Below are 22,955 nucleotides of genomic sequence, written 5' to 3'. Positions count from 1 at the left end.
TGGAGGAAGCTTCTGGGAGATTTGGGACTGAAAACCGACACTGACACGGCTGACTTTTTGTTGAGCAGGTAACGTTAAGCATTTATTTATACTTTTGTGAGGTGTTACATAAATATCTTTTTATTAGTCTGACAACATGCTCATGCTGCCGGTCGGCATTGGAATGTTAGCCGTTTAGCATCGCCTATCATGGGTCAAAGTAATTATATTTCTTGAAGTGCTTGAATATATTTCAGTAGGCCTAGTGGGTTTCTGTTCGAGCCGATCGGAATTTGAACAAGATGCGCTGTGTGCTGCTATAACAATTACTCAAAACCTTAGCAATACTAACTAATAATTATTGTGCAATTAATGTGCGCTAGGTAGCACTTTTGACCAGGGGAAACGAGGCTCAGGAGGGGAAACGTATGCCAAACGTACCCTCCTAAGACGGCAGCTGTAATACAGTATTATTTCTTTTATTTATTTATTATTGTTTGTGTTTCGGGGGGGGGGGGGGGGGGGGGGGGTTTAGAACATTGCATGTGTTGCTAATCTTGCGTGTTTACTACCGGTGATCACAGCTTGACTGAGTGACGTTGTTCAGGTCGTTTCCCGGTGGGAGGGATCAGGTAGCACAGAGGGGAGGGGTGTGTGTGTGGAGGGGCGGGATGAGTTTTTTAAAACTTCCCAGCTTTCTCGACCGATTTTCAACATCGTAGACTATAGCTTTAATGTAAATTAAATTATGCTTTACTCACCCTGGTGTTGTTGTTCTAATGCAGTATGCTGTTTCTTGCTATTTATGAAATGCTATTTCTTCAGGATTTTCATTAAATACATTAAAGTTTGTTTTTCCTCAAACCCTGTCATAACCCCCCAGAACACTTGGAATATATGACACATGTCATGTGGGATCATTCTGTGATAGTATGTTATGATAAAATGCATCATAATATTTTTACCAAACCTTTGTGTAAAAACTTCACAAATTCTCCATGCCACCATAAACATGCAAATAGGGATAAGATGGAACAAAGACTTTCAACTGGTCATCTTTGATTGGTCACCTCACCAAATGGGTGTGAACTGATAGGGCCGGATGTGGTAAATAAACAATAAACAATTCTGAATAAGAGACAAATAGACTAATTGTCTTTTATGAGGTTTATTTTCTTGCAAGAAAAGGTCAGCACTCATACAGCCACACAGAGTGTGACAGTGAGGGGACGGCATCCTTCCTCTTTCATAGCCTCAACTCTCAGAGAGTTATCTCTCTAGGTCAATGATGGTACTTTCAACCATATATGGAGCATTCTTAGACTTGTTCACTATATTCTATCCTTTGGTGGAAGCCCTCCTGTCACGTACCAACACCCTTTTACCATTCCATTACAATTCCATATTAGAATAAGGATTGTGTGTGCTCTTTTACTGTATGATGGTCATACATCTTAAAGTTAACATTTTCCACAGGCCTTTAAGAGTTCTCTGATCAGTTCAGATCTCGTTTGAGACACTGTGTTTCCTGTCTCCTTCCGACAACTTTATCTTCAAGTTAACTTTGTTGGATTCAATGTAGACCACCCTGAAGAACCCAAACGAACGCTTCAGCGCACTCCTGGCAAGATCATCAAGAATCTCCAGAATCTACCGCATCTGGACTTGATCAGCAACTGAAGTCAATGCAAGCACCCGTTCACAGCCTTTAGATGCTTTTCGAAGTTATTGTGCCTCTTTAAGATGACCCTGATTCTTTGTTTCTCGTACGTTGTGGTTAACTGATTGTAATCTTGCCATGCTCTTCTCTTCTTTACTTTTCTATACTTTCTTTATTCTGTTTATAAACTTTGCTTTGTTTAGTTGTGTGTGTAGCCTACCCATAGTTTCATTTATTAAACCATTATATCCATGCTTTATTGTCTCTGTATTTGCCACTCACAAAATCAAAGTCACTTAAACATCTTGATCTAGCTATATGGATGAACTGATTAAATAATCATACTTCTGCTACAGTCAATTCTAAAACTGATCCAAATATTTATAATTAATAACACATATTTTCCTTTTGAGCTAATTTGCTACATATCCCTTTAAACTTAACATCATTTCAGGAGGATCTGGTGTCTTAATTTTATATTTTTTCTCACTATTTCAATTCATTAAGATGCAAAGTGAAGATATTGTTTGTCTATATCATGCATGAACATTTTAACTTCTGTTTCCTACTGATCATCACTGCTGTACATTACAATAAGATTTGTGCACTATATGTTTTCTATTCAGAAGGTTTACAAAAAGTACAAAATTCTATTATAGATAATATGCAGAACACTAACAAGAGGATTTATTAGTCAGAGAATGGATAGCTTTAGATAACTCTACTTAACTCTAAAAGTCACCAGTATGGTTGTCAGTATTCATTGGACATTATAAACTTACATGAGAAATTCTTATGCACATCCTATGATACGTGTTACACATACGATAGCACATGGCTATCAGTGTAGTATTTTTATCTACTTAAAACTGCTCAGAGCATAATATGGTTTCCGGTGGTCTGATGTGTTACTTTATAATTCACCCATTGTCTGAGTCATCTCTTTTCTCACACTCGCTGTAATGGAGTTGTTCATCTTCATTGCTTTTCAGCTTCTTATGGAGGTTCAGTCTTACAGTAAGTGATTTATGCTGTTTAATGTCTTTTAAAATAAGTTCACATTTATAGTGAACAAAGTTTTATTAAATATTTCTTACTTAATGGGGTATACTCTCAACATCAGGCCATTTTGGAGTGTGTTGTTTCTTTAGACGTAGAGGCGGCGTTTGACAGGGTGGAGTGGAAGTATCTTTTTTTTTAGTTTTGGAAAAATGTGGATTTGGCCCGGTCTTTCTTTCTTGGATTAAATGACTTAATAGTGCTCCCTCTGCAGTAGTCCTGACCAATGGTCTCAACTCTAGGCCATTTAACTTGCACCGCGGAACTCAACAGGGCTGTCCGGTAAGCCCATTACTATTCGCTCTAGCTATTGAGCCTATAGCAATTGCTCTACATGAGTCAGCAGATTACTGGAATTACCCGTGGTGAGGCCGTGCATAAGGTAAATGTATATGCAGACGATTTATTGCTATTTACAGTATCTCTAATACACAAACTTCTTTACCCGCAGCTCTATCTTTGCTTGAGAATTTTGGTCGGTTTTCTGGTTACAGGCTTAATCTGCACAAGAGATTAACAAGGTAGATACGCAACTACAGTATTCTAATACACCACTGAAACTAGTCAAAAATAAGTTTACTTATCTTGGGGTCTGTATCACTCGCGATCATAAGCATCTTTTTAAACATAATTTTGACGTGCTTCTTGAACGGATTAAAAAATACCTTTCAAAATGGTCTCCTTTAAAGATTTCTTTCATTGGGCGCATTAATTACATTAAAATGGTGGTGCTCCCTAAATTTCTTTATCTTTTTCAGTGTTTACCTTTATTCCCCTGTCCTTTTTTAATTCTTTGGACTCTGTTATCTGGCATGTCCTTACCTAATTTTAAGTTTTACTACTAACATGAGAAATAAACTGTTTTGGTGGCATTACCACCTTTTGCCCAATAGACCGTCCTGGTTGGACATGGAAATAAATGCTTATAAGCAAATTTCTCTTCAAGCACTTCTTGCAACTAAATTGCAGTTAACTTCTTATACTTCAGTTGATTGCCCAGTGGTGAAACACTCATTGAGGATTTGGACCCAATTCAGGAAATCATTTGGTTTTAGGGATCCCTCTCTTATAAGCCCTGTTGCCTGTAATCTTTTTTTTTTTTTTTTATCCAATGCAGGATGGATAATTTAAGAGTTGCTCTGACAAGGGGATAAAATGTTTCAAAGATTTATTTATTGATAATTGATTTGCTTCCTTTGAACAGTTACGGCGCTGATCCACTTGTCCGTGCGACACTTCTGTCGCGCCGCGCTCCACTATATTCCTATGGGTGACGTCAAGCGACTTTGTCGCGCCCGCAAAGCATTCCGGGAAGGCGGCGCTTCATTTGAAAAAATGCTGCGCGTCAAAAAGCTGGCCGATGCCCATCTTTATGCAAATGAATTCCGTCAGACGCGACGCGTCTATCCAATAGAAGTAGAGCATATGGAGACGGAGGGAAGTCTCTCGCAGGTCCTCTGTTCTGATACGCTACATTTCCCGCTGGGTCAAAACCACGCCCATAGCGGTAAACCCCCATCAACGTACCAATGTGGGGAGGCGTCGCGACACCACGCGACAGTCGTGTCGGACAAGTGGATCAGCGCCGTTAGCTTTACGTTTTGGTCTTACCAAGACCAACAGACATTAAGTCACTTGTATCAGACTTTCCAGTGTTGCCTTCCGAAAATCCTTCGGATAGTTTCCTTTCATGCAACATATAAGTCAAGGGCTCAATTACTATTACTTATAATTTAATAGCCAATCTGGCATCTTCCGCTCTAGATAACATTAAGAGAGCTTGGGAGGAAGACCTTGATAGACTCTCCGAAGACACATGGAACTGTGTTCTTAAACAGGTCCACTCATCATCAATGTGTGCTCGGCATTCACTTATACAGTTTAAAGTAGTACACAGAGCTCATATATCCAAAGTTAAACTAGTTCAAATGTTTCCTGGTCGGTACTAGCCCTATGTGCAAAAGATGTCAGTGTGCTGAGGGAACGTTGATTCACATGTTCTGGACATACCTCAAATTAGAGCGTTACTGGCAATCGATATTTCACCCCCTTTCTGTGGTTCTTCAGCACAGATTAGAGCCAGAACCTCTGGTGCCATTATTTGGAGTTGTTTGCTGTCAGCATCAATGTGTAAAGTCCTTGCTTTCTCTTCCTTGTTAGACCGTAGAACGATACTATTAAAGTTGAGAATCCCTTTCCACCCACTCTATGGATTAGAGATATGCTGTCTTATCTCTGCTGGGAAAAAAATAGGTATTCTTTAAGAGGATCGGAAAAACAATTTTTTAAGATGTGGCGCCCTTTTATTGACTATATTGATAAGTCTGCTTAAATAATGCCCTGTTATTGACAGTTTTCTTTTAATTGAATTTAGTTATTTTAGTTATTTTTCTTTATATATATATATATATATATATATATATATATATATATATATATATATATATATATATATATATATATATATAATATATATGTTATATTTTTGATTTCTCTCTCTCTCTTTCAAGTGTGTGTACATGTATCTGTTCTTTATATTTGGTTGGAGGTTGATGTAGGCATGTATGTATGTTTAGTTTTTCTACATCAATTCCTATCTGAATTAACGGTCAGTATGGACGCTACTCTAGAGATCTGATTGTGAGGGTTGGGGGATTGTTAAATGTGATTTATACTGTAAAAATCCATTAAAAAAACGTATATTTCAAATATTTCAACATGTGTAATATGTGTATAGTTTTAATCGGAACATACAAACATGAACTACAACCTACCTGATATATTTGTTTTACTAGAGTATTAATGTATACATCAGCAATAAATAGCAGCGTGCTTTTCAAATTTTTAAACTGAAAATATGTGATTAATTTCGGAATATTATTGTACATTGTAAATATTAATAAACATGGTTAATGAGATGTAATGACTAATTGATCTGTTTTGAGTTGTTTCAGAAGCTCCTGCTGTAAAAGTATCTCCAGATGTCCTAAGAGAGTCCAGCTCAGTGAAGATGATCTGTGAGACGCCAGCAGATGTTACAGTGAAACAGTGTAATTTCTACATAAACAGAGAACAGAAGAATATAAAAGTCAGTCCATCATGTGAACTCGATCTCACTGGTGCTGAAGTGCTCAGATGGGCAGATGTAAAATCTCCTGCATCAGTCGACATTTACTGCTTCTACACAATAACTGAGCACAGGATTGATAAACCATCATCTCATTCTCCTGCTGTTACAGTGACGGTTCTAGGTGAGAGATTTCACTGATGTTCTAGTTTGAAAACTGTTATTGCAATGTTTTCTTTTTATTAATTATGGAATATTTGACTTAAACAGGTTCACTTCAGAAACCCAACATCAGTGTTAATGACGATGATGTCCAGATCAACATAGCCTGTGAAATACCACTTTCAGTCAGAGCTGATTTCACCTGTAGTCTCTACACTGAGGATGTTCTTCTGCTCAGAAGTGTCTCTCAGATTCAGAAGAGTCGGTCTGGAGAATTTCATCTTTGTGTGTTTTATTTAAGCTATAGTGAACTCTTCACACGATCAGTGAACAGCAGACATCTGAGCTGTGATTATTACATCAACACTGAACCTGAGATCAGATCACCGCACAGTGACACACACACCATCACAGGTGAGGACTTCATTATAAGCTATATTTATATTATAATTGTAAATAAATTAGTAAACAAAACTAATATTGTCACTGTATTTGTAAAATGCAGAGGTAAAACATGTCCAAATGTCTTTAACATTAGACAATGTCAAAACTGTAAATACATTTTTAGATTTCATATATTAATAAATACATTTTTAAATCGCAATATTCAGGCCTGTCATGCAGATGAGTAAAAATATATGTATCGAATATAGATTCTAATTAATTGGATATTCGTTTATGTGAGAGCTCGTGTAGAGTGGAATTTACTTGCAAAGTCAAATGTGAAAGGCATTTATAAATATGTCCAAATATTTCTGTAATTATACAATTATCTAACAATCATGAATGACTTGGAAGATAATGGAAAAGTCATGGAAATTCATTAGTCAAACATTTGTGAATCCTGAAAATCAATGAGACTGTTTGGACCAATGAGGTTTCTCTGCCAGCTATTTTAAAAACAGAAACCAAGCGATCAAAATGTCCCATTGCTTTTAGGTCATTACTCAGTCTTTTTCTTTCTTCTTCACTAGGTCTTCCTCAGGCCAAGTTAACAGCTTCTGCTTCAGTTATTAAGGAAACAGACACAGTTCAGCTGAGCTGTGAGAATACTGAAGATCTGAAGATGGAGATGTGTTACTTTAACATAAATGGAAGAGAAAGTAAATCAGTACTGAGCTCATCATGTCAGCTCTCAGTCACTGGATCTCAGATCAGTATTTGGTCAGAAGGTCAGAGTTCATCTGTGAGAATAACCTGCGACTACACTGTGAAGAAGTCACAAGTTCTCACACCATCTCCTCTCTCCGATCCAGTGACAATAACAATCCAGAGTAAGTTTTTTTTTTTTTATGCATAACTTATTTATTTACAACAGAAAAACAGAAAAATGTATTACTTTACATCTACTTTTATTTGTCCAGTGATAGCCTCTACTGGTCAAACTTTGACAACTGCCACAAAAACAAGTGAGTAACCTTATGGGCCCTATTTTAACGACCTGAAACGCAAGTATCAAGCGCGAAACGCAAGTAATTTTGTGGGCTGGTCTTGGGCGCTGTTGCTATTATACTGGCGGGATAAATGACTCTTGTGCCCGACGCAAATCTAAACTGGGTTGGTCTGAAGTAGCTTCATTATTCTTAGGTGTGGTTTGGGCGTAACGTGAAATAAACCAATCAGAGCGACAGCTCACATTCCCTTTAAGAGCAGGCGCGCTTGTTCAATGGCGGTTTGCTATTGTAACGGCGGATTTGTCAGTCGCGCACCAGGAGCGGTTCACAGCCGAGGAGACCGACGTTCTCGTCAGGGCCGTAAAACACAGAGAAGTGACGTTGGTGATGGAGAAACCCACCCAAATTAACTTCGGTTAAACAGGCGTATGATAATTTGGGTAAATGTGTAAGCTAGATTTATGCCTATTTTTTCACATCTTAATGCACACAACAATGATTTCCCTCGTGTGTTAATATTTTTCCTTGTAATAATGTATGGTTTTCTAAAAATGAGAACTGCTGCGTCTGTGTGTAGATGAGATAAGCAAAGTGTATGCGCGTTGTGCACACGCTACACTGATTATGGCCAAGCATGCGCCCTTAAAATAGCATATGAATATGAATAACATGACTTTAGACTTTAGGTTTTTCCTGGTCAGTGGCAGAATTGTTTTCTAAAAACCTGCAAAATAGCACCAGGGAACGTTTGCGCCGGAACACGCCTCCTCTTTGCGCTGAACCACCCCGGGGAGCGCAAGTTCATCTCCTAACTTACCGACGTGCGTCAGAAATTGCAATTTCAACAAATAAAGTTGAAATTGCACTTAAGTATACTTGACTTATACTGACAGAATTTGACCTATACTTGTACTCAATCTTTTGATCAAGATATACTTAAAACTATATTTAATCTAATCTTCTTCTGATTGAGTATAGCCTATACTTTTTTCACATAGTTTTACATACAATCTTATAAACTAACATTGTTGAAAAATGTATTTATAAAGAAAACAGATATGTTCCTAATTCTGAGTATATACATTTTTGTGTTGGCTAGTCCACTGGTAGTGTACATAGGAATTTACTTCAAATCTTTAGTCTTTTTGAATTTTCCTGCTATCTATGTTTACACTGTTATACAGTAGGGGGCGCTATTACACATATTCTGAAAGAGAACAGAATCAGAATCTCCGGATCAAAACAAAACAGGTGTAGAAGAAGCAGAAAGTGATAGAAGATTGCTTACGCAAATGTAAAACAACGCAATCATTAAACATTTAACAGCATATGAATCAAAACTGCCTAATGTTACTGAATGAAACTTTTAACCCATGAAGAGTAAACGACTGTGAAGCTTTGGGATGTTGATGGAAGCGATCTACTCTTATTTGATCATCGTTCTTAGTCCGACCGGGACACAGTCTTTGACAAAAATGCGATTTTCTGAGCTTTTTGTTTAAAATGTTGCTTTTTTAAATGAAACGTACTCACATTCAAGTGTTAATAAAAAAGGACGCATGAAGCTATAACATGTTTTTAAAATGGAAAGAGTTAAAGTACAGTTAAAGGTAGGCCTATATTTCAAGTAGCCTATAAAAAATTAATACCTAAATAGGAACATAGTAGTGTATTTAAAGTGCAAAAATAATATATAAATAGTTAACTATAAGTGTGATGTTGTTCAAGTATAGGCTACTTGCAGCATAAAGCTACTAGTAGTTTCCAGAGAGTATACTTCAAAATGTCCTTTCATAAACTAAAAAATGTACTACAAGTATTAAAATAGTAAACTACTACTTATAAGTTCACTTGTAGTACAGATACAGTACAAATGAGAAACGTAGTAGGGCACTTAAAGTTTTTACTGTTACAATTAATACACTTAAATGTATACTTCTACTAAAAAGTGGGCCAATTTAGTTCCAAGCAGTAGGCTACTGAAATAGTACACTTACAAGTTTACTACTAGAACTTTTACTTCAATGTATAAGTATACTTACTATATAAAGTATAGCTACTTAAAAATATACTTGAACTTTACTTAAAGCTGCAGTCTGGGAAATTTGAGCATGTCTTTGCGTCATTACGTCACATCTGTACACATAAAGAAGGAGTCTCGGCTAGTAGGCTATGAGTGTGAGGATGCTGGAGGTGGAGATTTATAGCCTTTTCTCACAGCACTTGATATAATTAAACTTATCAATTTAATGGCGGATCCAGAAAGGTTCAAACGACAATCACCAGTGACAACTGGAGATTCACCCGTTGTAAAATGCGAAAGACTTCGGAGAAAAAAAGAGACTGTAACCGGGCCCATGCTAGGAAACAAGGACAAGGGCATTAAATGTAGTCAAACAATGCTGATGTTTTTAACATTAACAATTTGAGAACAAAGTATAATTTGCACGGTCTGACGTGATATGATAAGCGATCGTTAGATTTAATCGGCGCGATTTACTGCAATGCTTTTTTCCCCTTAGTTGGTCAGAACAAAAGTGGATATTATTTACTTGTTCAGACGACATTTTCCGGTGAAAATTATGTTGGTCATACTTCCAAAAAGTAGAATCTGTGATTGCGAATGACAGTATCCACACGAGCGCAGTGATTGATTGGCGCACATTCTCCTCAAGACATTGGATTCATCCGCACTGTGCCGTGCCGAGGTAGCCTGGAAATCCAGACCTAAATCTAAAAGATTAATGGTCTGGTGTCGACTAATGAAAATCGCCCAGCTCGAGGGGCGGCACCAAGCATGCATTTGAAAATCTCACTGCACGCAATTGGATAACACTACGACCAATCACAACAATAAACCCCATACCTTATCTACCAGCGGAGCTAACTGGTAGATTAGACTCTCTTACCGTATCCGGTCGGCAAAACGGCAAAAACGTCCTTCTTGCAAAGGAACGATTCAAGCGGTTCCCTTCTGTTCCTCTTTTAGATAAAAAGTTTTTTTTTTTTAAATGAACATGCCACATATGATCACCTTTTGTCTTTAGCTGATGACCATATGCCTGTATAATGTTTATCACATTAAATGATTCTGTCCAGCTCACTTTTCAGATTTTTTATATATTTATATTGTATTCTTGTATGTTGTACTGTATTAATGCCACAACCAAATAGTTTTATTTCCAAACTAAATGCTTCCTTTGAAATTGTTGAATTCTCTTTGCAGCTTCAACAGCGACCTCTACTGGTGAAACTTTGACAGCCAAAAGAACTTGTGAGTGAAGTTTATTTAGAAAATAAAACATCCTTGACAATCAAACTGAGGCATTTTGCTCATTTCACTTTAAATTACTTTAAATGTGAAAATTATTCTTTCTTAGTTTATTGCACAGCTTTCCTATGTGACTATGATTAGTCAGTCGCAGGATTTAGCAGTCAAATATTGTTATCCAGTAAAATTACAGCTAAACTGTATTATTTATCACCGTCTCTGGTAACTGATTTTAGGCTAATATTTTCATATCTCTCATATCTCATCCCACTCTGACACACTGTTGATTCTATCAGCTGTTTTCATACCAGCTTCTGCTCTTCCTGAAACCACCAGAGAGTCAGAAACATGTAAGTGGATTTTTGCTTTGTTGATAAGAGAATATTAAATCTGTTTTAAATGTTAAATACAAATTTTCCAGACGGTGAGATCATCTAGAAACAATGATGTCTGTAATCATGATGCAGTAGATCAGGTTTTTTTAATTTTTTTTTTTATATGATTTCATCTGAGATCTTTTCACTCACAAAACAATACAAAACTGATATTCTAAATATCTGTAAAAACTAAAACAAACATTGAAATTCCCCCCTTTCATGATCATATGTATTGTGAAAAGTGCTATACAAATACATTTGAATTGAATCATATGTGGCAATAAAAAAATTAAAGTAATATATATATATATATATATATATATATATATATATATATATATATATATATATATTCTTTTAAATAATAATAATTGCTGGGGGTTAGGGGCGTGATTAGGTTTTTCTCTATTTTTAGGTGTGTTCGATATGAAGCGGTGCTGCCAAAACTGATCGGTGAATGACATCAGAGTACCGTGAGAGCGATTGGAGATTTGACGGCTCTGCATGCTTTCGATTCGCTCTCCCAGTACACTGATGTCATACATACACCAATCGATCTGTGCAGCGCCGCTTCAAGTCGAACACACCTTTTGTCTTTAGCTGATGACCACATGCCTGTATAATGTTTATCACATTAAATGATTCTGCCCAGCTCACTATTGTATTTTTGTATGTTATATTGTATTAATGCCACAACCAAATCGTTTTATTTCCAAACTAAATGCTTACTTTGACACCGTTGAATTCTCTTTGCATCTTCAACAGCGACCTCTACTGGTGAAACTTTGACGGCCAAAAGAACTTGTGAGTTATGTTTATTTTGAAAATAAAACATCCTTGACAATCAAACTGAGGCATTTTGCTCATTTCACTTTAAATTACTTTAAATGTGAAAATGATTCTTTCTTAGTTTATTGCACAGCTTTCCTATGTGACTATGATTAGTCAGTCACAGGATTTTGCAGTCAAATATTGTTATACAGTAAAATTACAGCTAAACTGTATTGATCATTGTCTGGTAACTGATTTACTACATACTAGCTGTAGGCTAATAGTATAATATCTCTCATATCTCATCCCACTCTGACACACTGTTGATTCTATCAGCTGTTTTCATACCAGCTTCTGCTCTGCCTGAAACCACCAGAGAGTCAGAAACATGTAAGTGGATTTTTGCTTTGTTGATAAGAGAATATTAAATCTGTTTTAAATGTTATATAAAAGGAATAATTTTCCTGACAGTGAGATCATCTAGAAACACTGATGTCTGTAATCATAATGCAATAGATCAGTTTTTTTTTATTGTAATATGATTTAATCTGAGATCTTTTCTGTTGCAGCTGTTCCTCCTACTGATCACATTCACTCTGAAGGTTGTTCATTCACTCACAACACAATACAAAACTGATATTCTGAATATCTGTAGAAACTAAAGCAAATCTTGAAATTTCCTCCTTTCATGATTATATGATGTAGCATGTTAATTTAAAAGGAATTTAATAAAAAAAATCTGCACATTATATGTCTGATATACAGTAGATATAAACATGTATTAAAGCCTTATTCTTTCTTTTGACAGTCTCATGGCTTTTAGTAGTGCTGGTTTTCACTGGTATTGGTTTACTTCTGTCTGGACTCATGGGATTCCTCTGTCTCTGCCACTTTGACAGTAAGTACAATGTACAAGTTATTCATAAACTGAGCTCCTTGAAACATATGATAATAATAAAGTGTATGTGTGCAGGTTCTGATGACGTTCTCACAGAGGTGATCTACAGCTCCTGTCATGTGGAAACAACATCTCTGTTAACTTCCTCTGTGTGCTCCGCAAAACATGGATGAACCGTTTCATTTCTTCACTTCTTGCACCTCAAAAGAGAAAAATTATTTGTACAGAAAGAATGATAGTATATTTACAGTATGTAGCTACTGAATTCATATATTGATCAGCAGGCCAAGGGAGCTTGGAGGTATTTTCCCACATTTTGATTTTGGGAGAAAATTGATTTTATATTGGTAAAATGTTAAACAGAGCTGAAAGCATCTTTAAGTTATCTTTAGACTTTAGTGATGCAGACTCACTGACAGATTTTAAGCTTCAAAAATATTAACCTTTACATTTTTCACTCATTGGTAGTTTGGTGCTGTTATAAGGACATTAAAGGGGCCGTTCACCCAAAAATGAAAATTCTATCATCATTTACTCACCCTCAAGTTGTTTCAAACCTGTATGAATTTCTTTTTTCTGCTGAACACAAAAGAAGATATTTTGAAAAATGTCGGTAACCAAACAGGGTTGCGTTTCCAGATGGATCTTAGCACTTACGAGGATTTTCTGCGAGCGACTTTACGAACGTTCGTGTTCATTTCACGTGCGTTTCACAAAAATGCACTTAGCACGATGGTATGCAGCTGTGCTTTAAGTGCTACAAGTGCTACTTAAGAGTCGCTGTCCGTTTGTCAAGTGCTGAAATGTCACCTTGTAGAATGGCTTGTAATTGCAGCACACGCTTGCAATTTCAAATGTTCTAACTGTTTTCACCTGATGTGCATTTTCTACGAGGCCAATAATCTATAAAAGCACAAACCTAAGAGTGAAGACACCAGCAAAATGGCTGAACCAAAAACAAACAAACAAAGAAAATACCTTTTTTTTAAAAGAGGAGATTAAGGTAATTTTAGAGGAGGTGGAGCTATACAAACATATTATTTTTCAGCAGGTTTAAGGGAAGTCATACAAATAAACAAAAACAAAAAATCTGGGAGGATTTTGCTAGAAAACTGACTGCAACAAGGGGCATTAAAAGATCAGGGAAGGAGGTCAGGAAGTGGCAGGACTTTGCCAGCCTTGCTAAAAGGAAAAGGGCTCTGCAGAGGACAACATTTAATAAAACAGGTGGTGGGACCAATGATGGCCAACCAAGAAATGCCCAATACATGGCTGGTTTTCGTGCATGTCAAAGTCATTGACAGATTTTTTTTTTTTGCTCATCCCTATTTTTCCCAGTCTTTGAAGCATATTACATCTTTTATTTATTTTTTTGTTCATTCATTTAATTTTGATTAAAATTATTAGATTAAATTATTTACTTTTTTTGTTTTGTTTTCTGACCTTTTTAATTATTTAATTAATACATTAATAAAAAATAAATAAAAAAAGTAATAAAGTGTACAATAAAGTACAATCAAAACCTTATATTATAATCACATTGCATTTGAATAAAGTTAAAGGTGTAATCTGCCGGTTGTCGTGGAGATGACCTCATCTTACGATGCACTTGGGGATTTACGATTACTCCAGAGCACTCGTAGATCTACGATGATTTTTAAGTGCTACTTAAGTTACGATGCTTTTGGGAAACGCAGCCCAGATCAGTGAAGATGATCTGTGAGACGCCAGCAGATGTTAAAGTAAATCGGTGTTATTTCTACATAAACAGAGAAGAGAACAATACAAAAGCCAATTGGAAGTGTGAGCTCGATCTCACTGGTGCTGAAGTGCTCAGATGGGCAGATGTAAATGGTTCTCTTACGAGAGGTTCTCTCGTATTGCGTAAGCTAGCTTACGCTGCGGGAAAGTCTCCTTTCTCGAGATACTGAAGCCAAAAATTATCCTTAATTTTTTAAACTTTGTCAACGCAGTGCGGCAGCCTGCAGACCTAGGGCAAGCGAATCGCGTGCCCATTGGCTGCTCTGCGGCAACTGCAGCAGCCTATGGCTGAGCCTTGCGCGTGACGTCACGTCCAATGAGCGCGCTTGGCGCGCTTAATGCGTCATAGCCCGTCATTAGGGGTGTGGCTTAGCGTATATAAGCAAGGAACAGAGGCTGCTTCACTGATTTCTGTCTCTTCAGCGAAGCTCTTCGCATCGCTGATCTTCGAGGAAGCCGCCGTCGAATCAAGCGACCAGCACGCCGAGGATTTCAGCCTGAGGACGCCGGCCGCTCGCCGCCTTCAGCCTTCCCTGCCTGCTGCGCCATCCGGCATATATATCCTTTCTTTGCTCTGTGTTGTGTGTTTGTGTGTCCGCCGCGACACACCTGCATCTAAAAGAGCGCGAGGCGTTGTTGCAAATGCCTCGCTCATCCTGTGGCTCGTGCAGAGCCGCGCTCAGCGACGGAGACTGCCACGTGTTGTGCACTCTCTGCCTGGGCTTCGACCACGCAGCCCGCGCTCTCTCCGAGGGCGGCTGCGATCAGTGTGAGGAGTTACCGATGTCGACCCTACGGGCTCGACTCGCTAAGTTCGAGGAACCTCCACCTTCTCCGGCCACTTCTTCTGGGCCACGTAAGAAGAAACGTCGCTCCCAAAGGCCGCCGGAACTGGACGCTACAGCTGAGCGCTCGCCGGAACCTCTCCCGCGAGCCTCGCTCTCTCCTTCCCCCCCACCCTTCACCGACGCGCAGCTGCCGGCCTCGGCCCGCACTGCCGTCGTCCTGGGGGATGACGCAGATGATGCCGCTGACAGCTGCTCTCTGCTCGCGTCTGACAGCGAGGACTGGTCGGGCTCTCACCGCTCCGCCCCCTCGACTTTGGAGTCTACCAGATCACGTGCCAGTGTTGACGCGGAGCTTCTCCGCCTCCTCACTCAAGCGGTCGAGAGAATGGGACTGGATGGGTCCCCACCTAAGGAGCCGGAGCCCAATCGCCTTGACGGGTGCTTTCTACCTAGCCGCCGCCCTGCGCCTGCCTCTAGGTCAGCACCCTTCCTGCCTGAGCTCCACACCGAGCTCTCTAAATCCTGGAACGCTCCGTTCTCCACCAGACTCCGCTCGCCAGTCTCCTCGGCTCTCTCCCAGGTGGACAGAGCCGCCGAGAACGGCTATAACGCCATCCCCGCCGTTGAGGAAGCTGTGGCAACGCACCTTTGCCCGCCGTCTGCTAGATGGCGCTCAAAGTCTGCCCTGCCGTCTAAAGCCTGCAGGACCACCTCAGCTCTCGCCGGCCGCGCTTTCACCGCCTCCGGCCAGGCTGCTTCCGCCCTGCACTCAATGGCCGTCCTTCAGATCCTTCAAGCCGACCTCCTCCGTGAGCTGGATGAGAAGGGCTCGGGTCCGTCCGCCTTAACTGATCTGCGCAGCGCTACGGATCTTGCGCTACGCGCCACCAAGACCGCTGCTCAAGCCATCGGCAGATCCATGGCCGCGCTCACCGTCATCGACAGACACCTCTGGCTGACTCTCGCTGACATGAGTGACTCTGAGCGCGCTGTTTTCCTGAACGCACCACTTTCGCCCACCGGCCTCTTTGGCCCTGCGGTCAGCGGAATTGTGGATCGGTTCTCCGAAGTTCAGAAGGCGTCACAGGCGATGAACCTCTTCCTGCCCCGCCGTTCGAGCCCAGCCACAGGCCGCCCTCAAACTCAGCCTCCTGTGCGCAGCTCTAACCAGCGCTCTTCCAGGCCCCCCAGCGCTTCGCAGCGACGCCAGGGCAGTCGCCCCAGGTCACACTCGCCCGCGGCCCAAGATCGCGTTGAAACCTGAGCCCGCGAAGTCCTCCTAGCATCCGCAAGGAGGAAAAGATGGTTGGGTCCCGCTACGGCCGGACCGCCATCGAAACGCACAGCTCTGTCAGTCCCCTATGTTCAGGCTACTGCAGCAGCACACACAGCAGCCAACGAGCCAGTAATGACACTCGCTCGCCTGCACACAAACGCCGTTTTCACGGCGACTCAGATAAATCTCAAAAAGAGTATAAGTGCTTTAAGTGTAGAAAATGTGCCCACACCCACGTGTTCACTGCTTCACACATGTACAATCCCCATGGTAACGCGCCCAGAGCGCTCTCTCATAAAGCGGCCTCACACCGCTCGAGTACTAAATGTAGGAAATGTGCCCACACTTCCGTGCCCACACCTACTCGCTGCTCGCTCTGTCACTCAGTTACCTCAAGTTGCTACGGCTCAAGCCGCAGGGATATTAAGTGTAGGAAAAATGCCCACTCCCGTGTGCTCACTGCCTCACACAGACCAGGTTCCCATGGCAACGCGTCCAGAGCGCTATCTCTTAAAGCGGAAACTTTCCGCTCGAGCATCAAGTGCAGAAAATGTGCCCACAGCATTGTGCTCACACCTGCCCACTACCCGCTCTGCCAGACAGGTTGCAAACCTCATAAAGCTCCCAAACACTGGCCGTGTCATAAGTGCAAATCCCGCGCCAGCTCACGAGCACGCGCACCCACTTTCAGACACCATTATCCCCACGCCGCTCTCGCGCCTGGGGTATTTGACAGCAGCTCACGCTCCATCGTCCGAGATCGAGCTTCTAAAATCTGCACAGTCGGCCAGCCCTGTTCTTCTGCCCTCGTGTCCGAGCATCGGCGGCGCACGCGCCGCCCCATCCTCTCTGGTACAGGTTCCCCATCCCGCGCAACGCGGCGATCTGAACCCAGAGACCATTCGACCCCTAGCTATGCATGCAAAAGCATGGGAAGCTATTCAGGGCGCGTCAGAATGGGTGCTCAACACCATAAGACACGGCTATTCGCTCCAATTTGCTCGTCGCCCTCCGCGCTTTCTAGCGCAGACGGAAACGAAAGTGAGTTTGGAAACAGCGCATCTGCTTCAAGCAGAAATAGCAAAGCTGCTGCGAAAAGGGGCCATAGAACAAGTTCATCCTTCCTCTAGCGAGTCAGGCTTTTACAGCCGTTACTTCCTCGTTCCCAAGAAGGACGGAGCATTAAGACCTATTTTAGATCTGAGACATCTGAACAAGGCTCTCATGAGACGGCCGTTCAGGATGATTACAACCAGACAGATCCTTGCGCAAGTTCGCCCAGGAGACTGGTTTATCTCTCTCGATCTGAAAGACGCGTATTTCCAGATCCAAATAACTCCCCGTCACAGGCCATTCTTGAGATTCGCCTTCGACGGTCGAGCTTATCAATACACAGTCCTGCCGTTCGGCCTGTCTTTAGCACCCCGTACATTTACGAAATGCATGGACACGGCTCTCGCTCCCCTGAGGAGTCAGGGAGTGCGAATTCTGAACTATCTGGACGATTGGCTCGTTCTAGCGCAGTCAGAGACAGAACTTGTGTCTCACAGAACAGCGCTACTCGACCACCTGGAGGGTCTGGGTCTAGCGGTCAACTGGACCAAGAGCTCGCTCTCGCCCCGGCAGTCAATTTCCTTTCTCGGAATAGAACTGGACTCGGTGGCAATGACGGCCAGATTGTCGGAGCAGCGCGCGCGCCGCATTCAGCGCCTCGCTGCATCCTTCAAAGAAGGCAACCAGGTTCCCCTGAAAGCATTTCAGCGCATTCTGGGGCATATGGCCTCAGCTGCAGCAGTGCTTCAGCTGGGTTTACTGCGCATGCGCCCGCTTCAACGCTGGCTGAAAGCGCGCGTATCCCATCGAGCCTGGGCGACCGGCGGCTCGCTAATCAGAGTGACTCAGGTCTGTGTCTCAGCCCTGCAGCCCTGGCTAGCAGCCGAATGGTATCACACTGGAGTGACTATGGGAGTGGTTTCACACCGGAAAGTTGTCTCAACAGACGCGTCCAACCTAGGTTGGGGAGCGCTCTTCGAAGGCAGACCGGTCTATGGCCACTGGTCAGACCAGGAGAATCTCCTACACATAAACTGTCTAGAGATGCTTGCGGTCGAGAAAGCGCTCATGCACTTCCTCCCATTCCTCCATGGTCACCATGTTCTAGTCCGCACGGACAACACTTCTGTAGTGGCCTATGTGAACCGCCAGGGCGGTGTCAGATCAAAGCAACTCTGCGCCCTGACGGAACGCCTCCTCGTATGGGCTCAGCACTCTCTGCGCTCTCTGAGAGCATCGCATGTGCCTGGCCATCTGAACGAGGGCCCCGACAGACTGTCCAGGGACAACGTTCCCCCTGGGGAGTGGTCTCTACACCCCCAAACAGTCCAGTCGCTGTGGCGCCGCTTTGGCAGAGCGAAAGTCGACCTCTTTGCGTCAAAGGACAACGCACACTGCCCAGTGTTCTTTTCAAAGAGCGAGGATGCGCTGGCCCAGACATGGCCCAGCGGCCCGCTATATGCGTTTCCACCGGTCTCTCTGCTGCCTCAGGTCATCGAGAGAGTCAGGAAAGCGCGCCACACAGTGCTCCTCATAGCCCCGTTCTGGGAGAACCAAGCTTGGTTCCCGGAACTCATACAATTGGCAGACTCAGCCCCCTGGCCGATTCCGGTGCGGAGAGACCTTCTCTCTCAAGCCCACGGCTCGATTTGGCATCCCCACCCAGAGCACTGGTCTCTGCATGCGTGGAGCCTCAACAATTACATGCTGATCTACCAGAAGGGGTGATGAACACGATCATACAAGCTAGAGCCCCCTCCACGAGGCGGCTCTACACGTCTAAATGGTCGGTGTTTAACAAATGGTGCACTACCAGAGGGCTTAATCCACAGACATGTGGGGTCTCGCACGTTTTGTGCTTCCTTCAAGAGTTACTGGACGCGGGCAGGTCCCCCTCCACGCTCAAAGTCTATGTCGCGGCCATTTCAGCGCTCTCTGTCTCAGAGCCGGGCCGCGCATTAGGAAGGAACGAGTTTGTCATCCGCTTCCTTAGAGGAGCGAGGAGGATGAACCCCCCGCGACCCCCTTCGGTTCCTATGTGGGATCTTTCACTGGTCTTAGACGCACTGAAAGCACATCCCTTTGAACCCTTAGAAACTGTGGATATGAAATACCTCACGCTCAAAACCGTTTTTCTGATAGCTCTGTCTTCAGTAAAACGTGTGGGAGACCTTCACGCGTTATCCACTAACGCTGCGTGCCTCGAGTTCGGACCCAATAACTCTAAAGTTATTCTCAGACCGAGGCATGGGTACGTCCCCAAAATTCTGGGCACTCCCTTCAGAGCGCAGGTCATTTCCCTTTCAGCCCTGCCAAATGCTGGCTGCGAGGCAGATAGTAATCTCCTCTGCCCACTTAGAGCGCTAAAAAGCTATATTTCACGCTCCGCCGCCTTCAGGCGTTCAGAGCAGCTCTTTGTTTCGTTTGGTGGGCGCACCAAGGGTCTCGCCGCCTCGAAACACACCCTGTCCAGATGGATAGTTGATGCTATCGCAGCTGCTTACGCATCAAAAAACCTGCAGTGCCCTTTGGGCATTCGGGCACACTCCACCAGAGGCATGGCCTCATCGTGGGCGTGGTCCAGTGGGATTCCCATTCATGACATTTGTGCGGCGGCAGGCTGGGCCTCCCCCTCCACATTTGTTAGGTTTTACAACCTGGAAGTCCCCGCTTTGCAGGCCAAAGTGCTATCAGTCTAAGTCTCGCGTAAGCCAGCCCACTGTCTGTGCGCGGGCTATGTTGCGGATTTAGCTCTACTGGTTGAGCTACACTATGTGGGAAGTGTTAGTTGGACCGGCTGTGCCGCTCCCTGCCCCATATTATGTGCTTGTGTACTGTGTACTGTGGTATCTTGGCCGCCCAGCTCCGCTTCGCGTTCCCTGGGCCCCCCCCCATGGGATTCATTCAGGATGCTGGGCGCGCGCACGGCGTTGACAAGGGTGTTCCCGCAGCGTAAGCTAGCTTACGCAATACGAGAGAACCTCTCGTAAGAGAACGTACTCGGTTACTAACGTAACCTCTGTTCTCTCTAGAGAGGGAACGAGTATTGCGTAACCCGCCGTGCTCTCGCCACGAGCTCATTTCGCTTCATGCGACAGAAACCAGTGAAGCAGCCTCTGTTCCTTGCTTATATACGCTAAGCCACACCCCTAATGACGGGCTATGACGCATTAAGCGCGCCAAGCGCGCTCATTGGACGTGACGTCACGCGCAAGGCTCAGCCATAGGCTGCTGCAGTTGCCGCAGAGCAGCCAATGGGCACGCGATTCGCTTGCCCTAGGTCTGCAGGCTGCCGCACTGCGTTGACAAAGTTTAAAAAATTAAGGATAATTTTTGGCTTCAGTATCTCGAGAAAGGAGACTTTCCCGCAGCGTAAGCTAGCTTACGCAATACTCGTTCCCTCTCTAGAGAGAACAGAGGTTACGTTAGTAACCGAGTACGTTTTATGGTTGCCAACGTTCTGTTTTTTTTTTTGTTATGCATGCTATATCTTGTTTTAATCTTGTTGTTCTGTAAAGCACTTTGGTCAGCCTAGTGGCTGTTGCAAATATGCTATACAAATAAAATTTAACTTGAACTTGGAAACATTTGGGATGATATTGTGAGTACACAAGTCAACAAAATATATAACATTGTTCTAGTTTTTTTTGTGTGTCCAAAAAATCCAAATCCAAATCCAAAAATCTTACATAATTGTGCATTTAAAGGGATAGTGCAACATTAATGTAAATTAAATTATGATTTACTCACCCTGGTGTTGTTCTAATGCAGTATGCTGTTTCTTGCTATTTATGAAATGCTATTTCTTCAGGATTTTCATTAAATACATACAATTTTGGTTTGTTTTTCCTCAAACCCTGTCATAACCCCCCAGAACACTTGGAATTTATGACACATGTCATGTGGGATCATTCTGTGATAGTATGATAAAATGCATCATAATATTTTTACCAAACCTTTGTGTTAAAACTTCACAAATTCTCCATGCCACCATAAACATGCAAATAGGGATAAGATGGAACAAAGACTTTCAACTGGTCATCTTTGATCGGTCACCTCACCAAATGGGTGTGAACTGATAGGGCCGGATGTGGCAAATAAACAATAAACAATTCTGAATAAGAGACAAATAGACTAATTGTCTTTGATGAGGTTTATTTTCTTGCAAGAAAAGGTCAGCACTCATACAGCCACACAGAGTGTGACAGTGAGGGGACGGCATCCTTCCTCTTTCATAGCCTCAACTCTCAGAGAGTTATCTCTCTAGGTCGATGATGGTACTTTCAACCATATATGAGCATTCTTAGACTTGTTCATTATATTCTATCCTTTGGTGGAAGCCCTCCTGTCACGTACCAACACCCTTTTACCATTCCATTACAATTCCATATTAGAATAAGGATCGTATGAGTTCTTCTCTGATCAGTTCAGATCTCATTTGAGACACTGTGTTTCCTGTCTCCTTCCGGCAACTTTATCTTCAAGTTAACTTTGTTGGATTCAATGTGGACCACCCTGAAGAACCCAAACGAACGCTTCAGCGCACTCCTGGCAAGATCATCAAGAATCTCCAGAATCTACCACATCTGGACTTGATCAGCAACTGAAGTCAATGCAAGGACCCGGTCACAGCCTTTAGATGCGTTTCGAAGTTATTGTGCCCCTTTAAGATGACCCTGGCCTGATTCTTTGATGTTTCTCGTATACGTTGTGGTTAACTGATTGTGATCTTGCCACTCTCTTCTCTTCTCTCTTTCTTTACTTTTCTTTACTTTCTTTATTCTGTATATAAACTTTGCTTACTTTAGTTGTGTAGCCTACCCGTAGTTTTGTTTATTAAACCATTATATCCATTCTTTTTGTCTCTGTTTGCCACTCACAAAATCAAAGTCACTTAAACATCTTGATCTAGCTATATGCTATTACCCTGCTAGTACTTTAGACAGTAAGAAAAAGCTATTCTTTCTTGGCCAGGAAGATAATTTATTTCCTAGAATTGATTGTTGATTATGCTGTCTGTTTGTTGAACGAACTGATTAAATAATTGTACTAAGTCTGCTACAGTCAATTCTAAAACTAATCCAAATATTTATAATTAATTATAATTGGTTATAATCAATGATACATATTTCCATTTTGAGCTAATTTGCTACATATCCCTTTAAACTTATCATTTCAGGAGGATCTGATCTCTTTTAATATTATATTTTTCTTACTCTTTCAATTCATTAAGATTCAAACTGATGTCAGATATTGTTTGTCTATTTATATCATGCATGAACATTTTAACTTCTGTTACTGATCATCACTGCTGTACATACAATAAGATTTGTGCACTATATGTTTTCTATTCAGGCGGTTTACAAAAATGCTAAATTCTATTATATATAATATGCAGAACACTAACAAGAGCATTTTTTTGTCAGAGAATGGATAACT

The 22,955-nt window shown here is 42.1% G+C and overlaps 1 protein-coding gene across 4 annotated transcripts in view; it reads left to right on the top strand.

The window, feature by feature from the left end:
- LOC309487810 (uncharacterized protein) overlaps positions 1-13,165 on the top strand; it is a 41,218-nt gene extending 28,053 nt beyond the window's left edge. The window contains exons 2-12 of one of the 4 annotated variants that reach the window (XM_082155674.1): positions 5,653-5,949; positions 6,036-6,341; positions 6,902-7,201; positions 7,292-7,336; positions 10,548-10,595; positions 10,889-10,942; positions 11,735-11,773; positions 12,077-12,130; positions 12,310-12,342; positions 12,549-12,638; positions 12,714-13,165. In XM_082155674.1, the coding sequence (XP_082011800.1) occupies positions 5,653-5,949; positions 6,036-6,341; positions 6,902-7,201; positions 7,292-7,336; positions 10,548-10,595; positions 10,889-10,942; positions 11,735-11,773; positions 12,077-12,130; positions 12,310-12,342; positions 12,549-12,638; positions 12,714-12,811 (1,364 nt within the window). In that variant the 3' untranslated portion in view covers positions 12,812-13,165. Of the gene's footprint in view, positions 1-2,567; positions 2,657-5,652; positions 5,950-6,035; positions 6,342-6,901; positions 7,202-7,291; positions 7,337-10,547; positions 10,596-10,888; positions 10,943-11,734; positions 11,774-12,076; positions 12,131-12,309; positions 12,343-12,548; positions 12,639-12,713 lie in introns of those variants that run through there. The other 3 variants (XM_082155675.1, XM_082155676.1, XM_082155677.1) reach the window with 3 other exon arrangements.
- Positions 13,166-22,955: the final 9,790 nt, after the last annotated feature.

Source organism: Leuciscus leuciscus, assembly GCF_965113295.1.
Source record: "Leuciscus leuciscus genome assembly, chromosome: 23".
Classification (NCBI taxonomy): domain Eukaryota; kingdom Metazoa; phylum Chordata; class Actinopteri; order Cypriniformes; family Leuciscidae; genus Leuciscus; species Leuciscus leuciscus.
Note: the sequence above shows the minus strand (reverse complement) of the source record. Positions and strands in the feature narration are given on the sequence as shown.